This window comes from Siphateles boraxobius, unplaced genomic scaffold, assembly GCF_051911475.1.
Source record: "Siphateles boraxobius isolate OS27281-9 unplaced genomic scaffold, OSU_SipBor_1 72, whole genome shotgun sequence".
Lineage (NCBI taxonomy): Eukaryota > Metazoa > Chordata > Actinopteri > Cypriniformes > Leuciscidae > Siphateles > Siphateles boraxobius.
Window position 1 is genome coordinate 973869 of NW_027509200.1, and position 8632 is coordinate 982500.

The 8632-nt window shown below is 55.1% G+C and overlaps 1 protein-coding gene across 4 annotated transcripts in view; it reads right to left on the minus strand.

Moving 5' to 3' along the window:
* The window catches only part of dnm3b (dynamin 3b), a 55559-nt gene that overhangs the window by 38271 nt on the left and 8656 nt on the right, over nucleotides 1–8632 (minus strand). For all 4 annotated transcript variants that reach the window (XM_077217304.1, XM_077217305.1, XM_077217302.1 and 1 more), the window contains exons 7-10: nucleotides 7521–7681; nucleotides 7227–7369; nucleotides 167–302; nucleotides 12–79 (exon numbers count right to left, since the gene is read on the minus strand). In XM_077217304.1, coding sequence (XP_077073419.1) covers nucleotides 12–79; nucleotides 167–302; nucleotides 7227–7369; nucleotides 7521–7681 — 508 coding nt within the window. The remainder of the gene's footprint in view (nucleotides 1–11; nucleotides 80–166; nucleotides 303–7226; nucleotides 7370–7520; nucleotides 7682–8632) is intronic.

Consider the following 8632-nt stretch of genomic DNA (forward strand, 5'->3'; position numbering starts at 1 on the left):
CAAACTCTCACCTGATGCCATGAATGTTCTTGATGGCGTAGCTGATTTCACGACGCATTTCCTTCTCATCGCACTCCATCTGCATAAGGAAACACAAGAAAACTTTGGATGAAGAAGTAAAAAAATGCGAAATCGTATTGGGTAGAGTGCGTGTGCTGACACCTGCCTTGACCAGCTCAAAGGGGAAGCGCTCGTGGAAGATGCGGTTGATCTTAGCTCCACCCGACAGCTCAACGGTGTCTACCTGATCACCAGAGCCTTCAATGCGCTTCTCAAAGTCCACTGAGAACTGCTGAACCATTCTGTCACCAACACAAACAGACATCTGCAACTTCTGTCTGAGTTTGCTGACATACACATGTGTGTCTGATCTGTTCATTGAGCCGCTCTGCTGACTGAACTGACTCGTTAATAAACATTCATGCAAAGAGCAACTTGGAGTATTTTGTTTGAATATAATACGAATTATGAAAGGAAATGGATACTGGCAAGTAAAACTAACTGAAAGAAAAAACTGGCGATCCTATTTACGAGAAGTACTCCCTCAGCCATAGAGGACAGTGATGGCCGTCCATTTCTACTAAAGTGATATTCTGAGCTTCAGTTGTACAGAGGAAAACAGGTATCTGTCATGTGATTCAGGTTCACTAGTTAAGAGGTGGGAATGCTCTATGTACATCTTGACTAGAACACGTCGTCACAATTAAGACCGTTTGAACTTCTATGAGGCAGACTTTGAGTTATGCATTGGGTTAGAGACCATGTATTTTGGTTGATTTAGTGATCATAAAATATATTTCTGACTTGAATTATACTGTATGTCTTAAAAGTGACATATTATGCCCCTTCACACAAGATTTAATATATATCTATGGTGTCTCCAGAATGTGTTTGTGAAATTTCAGCTCAAAATACCCCCCAGATCATTACAGCTTCTCAAATTTGCCCCTTTGAGAGGCGGTGGAGTCGAGAGTCGAGCTGAGAGAGGCGGTGGAGTCGAGAGTCGAGCTGTGAGAGGCAGTGGAGTCGAGAATCGAGCTGTGAGAGGCGGGTGGAGTCGAGAGTCGAGCTGTGAGAGGCGGTGGAGTCGAGAATCGAGCTGTGAGAGGCGGGTGGAGTCGAGAGTCGAGCTGTGAGAGGCGGTGGAGTCGAGAATCGAGCTGTGAGAGGCGGGTGGAGTCGAGAGTCGAGCTGTGAGAGGCGTTGGAGTCGAGAGTCGAGCTGTGAGAGGCGTGTAGAGTCGAGCGTTCGCAGTGAAAGGTGGTGGAGTCAAGAGACGAGCTGTGAGAGGCGGGTGGAGTCGAGAGTCGAGCTGTGAGAGGCGGTGGAGTCGAGAATCGAGCTGTGAGAGGCGTTGGAGTCGAGAGTCGAGCTGTGAGATGGAGTCGAGAGTCGAGCTGTGAGAGGCGGTGGAGTCGAGAGTCGAGCTGAGAGAGGAGGTGGAGTCGAGAGTCGAGCTGTGAGAGGCGGTGGAGTCGAGAATCGAGCTGTGAGAGGCGGGTGGAGTCGAGAGTCGAGCTGTGAGAGGCGTTGGAGTCGAGAGTCGAGCTGTGAGAGGCGTGTAGAGTCGAGCGTTCGCAGTGAAAGGTGGTGGAGTCAAGAGACGAGCTGTGAGAGGCGGGTGGAGTCGAGAGTCGAGCTGTGAGAGGCGGTGGAGTCGAGAATCGAGCTGTGAGAGGCGTTGGAGTCGAGAGTCGAGCTGTGAGATGGAGTCGAGAGTCGAGCTGTGAGAGGCGGTGGAGTCGAGAGTCGAGCTGAGAGAGGCGGTGGAGTCGAGAGTCGAGCTGTGAGAGGCAGTGGAGTCGAGAATCGAGCTGTGAGAGGCAGTGGAGTCGAGAATCGAGCTGTGAGAGGCGGGTGGAGTCGAGAGTCGAGCTGTGAGAGTCGGTGGAGTCGAGAGTCGAGCTGTGAGAGGCGGGTGGAGTCGAGAGTCGAGCTGTGAGAGGCGGTGGAGTCGAGAATCGAGCTGTGAGAGGCGGGTGGAGTCGAGAGTCGAGCTGTGAGAGGCAGTGGAGTCGAGAGTCAAGCTGTGAGAGGCGGTGGAGTCGAGAGTCGAGCTGTGAGAGGCAGTGGAGTCGAGAGTCGAGCTGTGAGAGGCGGTGGAGTCGAGAATCGAGCTGTGAGAGACGGTGGAGTCGAGAGTCGAGCTGTGAGAGGCGGTGGAGTCGAGAGTCGAGCTGTGAGAGGCGGTGGAGTCGAGAGTCGAGCTGTGAGAGAAGGTGGAGTCGAGAGTCGAGCTGTGAGAGGCGGTGGAGTCGAGAGTCGAGCTGTGAGAGGCGGTGGAGTCGAGAGTCGAGCTGTGAGAGGCGGTGGAGTCGAGAGTCGAGCTGTGAGAGGCAGTGGAGTCGAGAATCGAGCTGTGAGAGGTCGGGTGGAGTCGAGAGTCGAGCTGTGAGAGGCGTTGGAGTCGAGAGTCGAGCTGTGAGAGGCGTGTAGAGTCGAGCGTTCGCAGTGAAAGGTGGTGGAGTCAAGAGACGAGCTGTGAGAGGCGGGTGGAGTCGAGAGTCGAGCTGTGAGAGGCGGTGGAGTCGAGAATCGAGCTGTGAGAGGCGTTGGAGTCGAGAGTCGAGCTGTGAGATGGAGTCGAGAGTCGAGCTGTGAGAGGCGGTGGAGTCGAGAGTCGAGCTGTGATAGGCGGTGGAGTCGAGAGTCGAGCTGTGAGAGGCGGTGGAGTCGAGAGTCGAGCTGTGAGAGGCGGGTAGAGTCGAGCGTTCGCGGTGAAAGTTGGTGGAGTCAAGAGACGAGTTGAGAGAGGCGGTGGAGTTGAGAGTCGAGCTGTGAGAGGCGGTGGAGTCGAGAGTCGAGCTGAGAGAGGTGGTGGAGTCGAGAGTCGAGCTGTGAGAGGCGGTGGAGTCGAGAGTCGAGCTGTGAGAGGCGGGTGGAGTTGAGAGTCGAGCTGTGAGAGGCGGTGGAATCTAGAGTCGAGCTGTGAGAGGCGGGTGGAGTCGAGAGTCGAGCTGTGAGAGACGGGGTAGAGTCGTGCGTTTGCGGTGAAAGGTGGTGGAGTCGAGAGTCGAGCTGTGAGAGGTGGGTGGAGTCGAGAGTCGAGCTGTGAGAGGCGGTGGAGTCGAGAATCGAGCTGTGAGAGGCGTTGGAGTCGAGAGTCGAGCTGTGAGAGGCGGTGGAATCGAGAGTCGAGCTGTGAGAGGCGGTGGAGTCGAGTGTCGAGCTGTGAGAGGCGGGTAGTGTCGAGCGTTCGCCGTGAAAGGTGGTGGAGTCAAGAGACGAGCTGAGAGAGGCGGTGGAGTCGAGAGTCGAGCTGTGAGAGGCGGTGGAGTCGAAAGTCGAGCTGAGAGAGGCGGTGGAGTCGAAAGTCGAGCTGTGACAGGCGGTGGAGTGAGAGGCGGGTGGAGTCGAGAGTCGAGCTGTGAGAGGCGGTGGAATTGAGAGTAGAGCTGTGAGAGGCGGGTATAGTCGAGAGTCGAGCTGTGAGAGGCGGTGGAGTCGAGAGTCAAGCTGTGAGAGGCGGTGGAGTCGAGAGTCGAGCTGTGAGAGGCGGGTGGAGTCGAGAGTCGAGCTGTGAGAGGCGGTGGAGTCGAAAGTCGAGCTGTGAGAGGCGGCGGAGTCGAGAGTCGAGCTGTGAGAGGCGGTGGAGTCGAGAGTCGAGAGTTTAGCTGTGAGAGGCGGGGGAGTCAAGAGTTGAGCTGTGAGAGGCGGTGGAGTCGAGAATCGAGCTGTGAGAGGCGGGTGGAGTCGAGAGTCGAGCTGTGAGAGGCGTTGGAGTCGAGAGTCGAGCTGTGAGAGGCAGGTAGAGTCGAGCGTTCGCAGTGAAAGGCGTTGGAGTCGAGAGTCGAGCTGTGAGAGGCGGTGGAATCGAGAGTCGAGCTGTGAGAGGCGGTGGAGTCGAGTGTCGAGCTGTGAGAGGCGGGTAGTGTCGAGCGTTCGCGGTGAAAGGTGGTGGAGTCAAGAGACGAGCTGAGAGAGTCGGGTGGAGTCGAGAGTCGAGCTGTGAGAGGCGGTGGAATCGAGATTCGAGCTGTGAGAGGCGGTGGAGTCGAGAGTTAAGCTGTGAGAAGCGGGTGGAGTCGAGAGTTTAGCTGTGAGAGGCGGCTAGACTCGAGAGTCGAGCTGTGAGAGGCGGTGGAATCGAGAGTCGAGCTGTGAGAGGCGGTGGAGTCGAGAGTCGAGCTGTGAGAGGCGGTGGAGTACAGACGAGCTGAGAGAGGCGTTTGGAGTCGAGAGTCGAGCTGTGAGAGGCGGGTGGGGTCGAGAGTCGAGCTGTGAGAGGCGGTGGAATCGAGAGTCGAGCTGTGAGAGGCGGGTGGAGTCGAGAGTTTAGCTGTGAGAGGCAGTGGAGTCGAGAGTAGAGCTGTGAGAGGCGGTGGTATCGAGAGTCGAGCTGTGAGAGGCGTTGGAGTCGAGAGTTAAGCTGTGAGAAGCGGGTGGAGTTGAGAGTTTAGCTGTGAGAGGCGGGTAGAGTCAAGAGTCGAGCTGTGAGAGGCGGTTAGAGTCGAGAGTTGAGCTGTGAGAGGCGGGTAGAGTCAAGAGTCGAGCTGTGAGAGGCGGTTAGAGTCGAGAGTTTAGCTGTGAGAGGCGGGTAGAGTCGAGAGTCGAGCTATGAGAGGTGGGTGAGTCAAGAGTTGAGCTGTGAGAGACGGTGGATTCGAGAGTTTAGCTGTGAGAGGCGGGTAGAGTCAAGAGTCGAGCTGTGAAAGGCGGTGGAGTCGAGAGTCGAGCTGTGAGAGGCGGGGGAGTCGAGAGTCGAGCTGTGAGAGGCGGGTGGAGTCGAGAGTTTAGCTGTGTGAGGCGGGTAGAGTTAAGAGTCGAGCTGTGAGAGGCGGTGGAGTTGAGAGTTGAGCTGTGAGAGGCAGTGGAGTCGAGAGTCGAGCTGTGAGAGGCGGTGGAGTCGAGAGTCGAGCTGTGAGAGGCGTTGGAGTCGAGAGTCCAGCTGTGAGAGGCGGTGGAATCGAGAGTCCAGCTGTGAGAGGCGGTGGAATCGAGAGTTAAGCTGTGAGAAGCGGGTGGAGTTGAGAGTTTAGCTGTGAGAGGCGGTTAGAGTCAAGAGTCGAGCTGTGAGAGGCAGTTAGAGTCGAGAGTTGAGCTGTGAGAGGCGGTTAGAGTCGAGAGTTGAGCTGTGAGAGGCGGATAGAGTCAAGAGTCGAGCTGTGAGAGGCGGTTAGACTCGAGAGTTTAGCTGTGAGAGGCGGGTAGAGTCGAGAGTCGAGCTATGAGAGGTGGGTGAGTCGAGAGTTGAGCTGTGAGAGGCGGTGGAGTCGAGAGTTTAGCTTTGAGAGGCAGTGGAATCGAGAGTCGAGCTGTGAGAGGCGGTGGAATCGAGAGTTAAGCTGTGAGAAGCGGGTGGAGTCGAGAGTTTAGCTGTGAGAGGCGGTTAGAGTCAAGAGTCGAGCTGTGAGAGGCGGTTAGAGTCGAGAGTTGAGCTGTGAGAGGCGGTTAGCGTCGAGAGTTGAGCTGTGAGAGGCGGGTAGAGTCAAGAGTCGAGCTGTGAAAGGCGGTTAGAGTCGAGAGTTTAGCTGTGAGAGGCGGGTAGAGTCGAGAGTCGAGCTATGAGAGGTGGGTGAGTCGAGAGTTGAATTGTGAGAGGCGGTGGAGTCGAGAGCCGACATGTGAGAGATGGTGGAGTCGAGAATCGAGCTGTTAGAGGCGGTGGAGTCGAGAATTAAGCTGCGAGAGGCAGTGGAGTCGAGAGTTTAGCTGTGAGAGGCGGGTAGAGTCAAGAGTCGAGCTGTGAGAGGCGGCGGAGTCGAGAGTCGAGCTGTGAGAGGCGGTGGAGTCGAGAATCGAGCTGTGAGAGGCGGTGGAGTCGAGAATCGAGCTGTGAGAGGCGGTGGAGTCGAGAGTTTAGCTGTGAGAGGCGGTTAGAGTCAGAGTCGAGCTGTGAGAGGCGGTGGAGTCGAGAGTTGAGCTGTGAGAGGCGGGTGGAGTCGAGAGTTTAGCTGTGAGAGGCGGGTAGAGTCAAGAGTCGAGCTGTGAGAGGCGGTGGAGTCGAGAGTCGAGCTGTGAGAGGCAGTGGAGTCGAGAATCGAGCTGTGAGAGGCGGTGGAGTCGAGAATCGAGCTGTGAGAGGCGGTGGAGTCGAGAGTTTAGCTGTGAGAGGCGGTTAGAGTCAGAGTCGAGCTGTGAGAGGCGGTGGAGTCGAGAGTTGAGCTGTGAGAGGCGGGTGGAGTCGAGAGTTTAGCTGTGAGAGGCGGGTAGAGTCAAGAGTCGAGCTGTGAGAGGCGGTGGAGTCGAGAGTCGAGCTGTGAGAGGCAGTGGAGTCGAGAATCGAGCTGTGAGAGGCGGGTGGAGTCGAGAGTCGAGCTGTGAGAGGCGGTGGAGTCAAAAATTTAGCTGTGAGAGGCGGTGGAGTCGAGAGTCGAGCTGTGAGAGGCGGTGGAGTCGACAGTCGAGCTGTGAGAGGCGGTGGAGTCGAGAGTCGAGCTGTGAGAGGCAGTGGAGTCGAGAGTCGAGCTATGAGAGGTGGGTGAGTCGAGAGTTGAGCTGTGAGAGGCGGTGGAGTCGAGAGTTTAGCTGTTAGAGGCAGTGGAGTCGAGAGTTTAGCTGTGAGAAGCAGTGGAGTCGAGAGTCGAGCTGTGAGAGGCAGTGCAGAGTCGAGCTGTGAGAGGCGATGGAGTCGAGAATCGAGCTGTGAGAGGCGGGTGAAGTTGAGAATCGAGCTGTGAGAGGCGGTGGAGTCGAGAGTCGAGCTGTGAGAGGCGGTGGAGTCGAGAGTCGAGCTGTGAGAGGCGGTGGAGTCGAGAGTCGAGCTGTGAGAGGCGGTTAGAGTCGAGAGTCGAGCTGTGAGAGGCGGTGGAGTCGAGAGTCGAGCTGTGAGAGGCGGTTAGAGTCGAGAGTCGAGCTGTGAGAGGCGGTGGAGTCGAGAGTCGAGCTGTGAGAGGCGGTGGAGTCGAGAGTCGAGCTGTGAGAGGCGGTGGAGTCGAGAGTCGAGCTGTGAGAGGCGGTGGAGTCGAGAGTCGAGCTGTGAGAGGCGGTGGAGTCGAGAGTCGAGCTGTGAGAGGCGGTTAGAGTCGAGAGTCGAGCTGTGAGAGGCGGTGGAGTCGAGAGTCGAGCTGTGAGAGGCGGTGGGGTCGAGAATCGAGCTGTGAGAGGCGATGGAGTCGAGAGTCGAGCTGTGAGAGGCGGTGGAGTCGAGAGTCGAGCTGTGAGAGGCGGTGGAGTCGAGAGTCGAGCTGTGAGAGGCGGTGGAGTCAAGAGTCGAGCTGTGAGAGGCGGTGGAGTCGAGAGTCGAGCTGTGAGAGGCGGGTAGAGTCGAGAGTCGAGGCACTCACTGCAGTAGGGCTTTGGTCTTGCGCGAGGGGTCGTCCGGCCGGTAGTGACGGTACTCCTCCGCCTCTTTGTCCAGCGACAGCAGCTGCGACTGTAGTTTACTACGGAAAGCCGGCAGAGTGTCCCGGATGTGGTTGGTCAGTTGCTGTGAAACACAAATTAAACAGTTAAACTGAAGCATTTGCATTGCAACTGCAAGTCAAGAGCATATAATCGGGTTGTGAATGGTTTTTCAGAGCAGTTCTTCAGTATCTGGAATCACATGACCGAGCTTGATTGACTGACTGCAGCCATACCTGATTGAGGGCCTTCTGCAGGTATGGCGTTCCCATGGTGTCCGCCAGGTGCCTGTAGGATGGATGAGAGAGGAAGAACTTCCTCTCCGCTGCCAGAGCCGTTTTGATGTCCTTCTTCCCGTCGATGTCTTTCTGACTGCGGTTCACCACCCCAATATAACCTGGGAGATTGAGCATCAGACACCATTACTCAGGAATTTGAAAAGAATAAAAGTGACTGAATCTAATAGCTTTGCACACTTAGCCCAGACTAAACTGGAGATTGGACAAGATGTAAGTTTTTGGGCTGAAAACACACAAGCGTTTAGTAATTTCACCCCGTAAAGAGACACAGAGAGGCTGCAATGGCTTGCGATGTAGGCTTCAGGTTACATTTTGTAATTTTAGAACAAGAAACCATGAGCTGTCGGGCAAAAAGCGAGCTGCTAGTGTGTATCAGGACCAGTCGAGTTTCCACTGTCACTTCCGGGGTTTGATCAGGCCTCGTTGGGGCTTCTTCGGGGACACGCCGAATACCTTGGTCTAAAGCGCGCCAACTGGGGCTTGAGGAGTGGTCATGAACAGAGTTTACCTCAGTCAGGAGATGGTCAACACCGCTGCTCATTTCCCATCTTATTATATCAGACTACCAGCTAACTTCAACATTTAAGACATTTAAAAAAAAATTCAGCTAAAAACTCACTTTCAGACACCAGCGAGTGTTTGAAATAAGTTCCTTACAATCCCACGGGCATACTGTTCAGAGTATGAAGCAGAAATATATTTATATGCACTGCTAAAGGCTACTTGCTAACCATTGTGATAATAAATTTATGGAAAATACCAGATTTGTATTTATGGAAAATGCCAAATATCGATGCGTCTATATCGTAAAGGAATCGTAAGTCTTTAAGTAAAAACTAAACGTTTGCTTCTGTCATGATCATTTTGCGATCTAGCTAGTTTTCAGTTAGCTGGTGAAGCGGAGAGGTTGTGTGATGTCGTTCTATTGATGCGTTTTAGGGCGTATAAGCGGGGCTACTAGCCCGACAGTGGAAACACATGTTGAGTTTGGGCTCTGTGCTTGAGGTCCGAGGCTATTGGCCCCGCTCGGAAAAGGTAAGACATTAGAC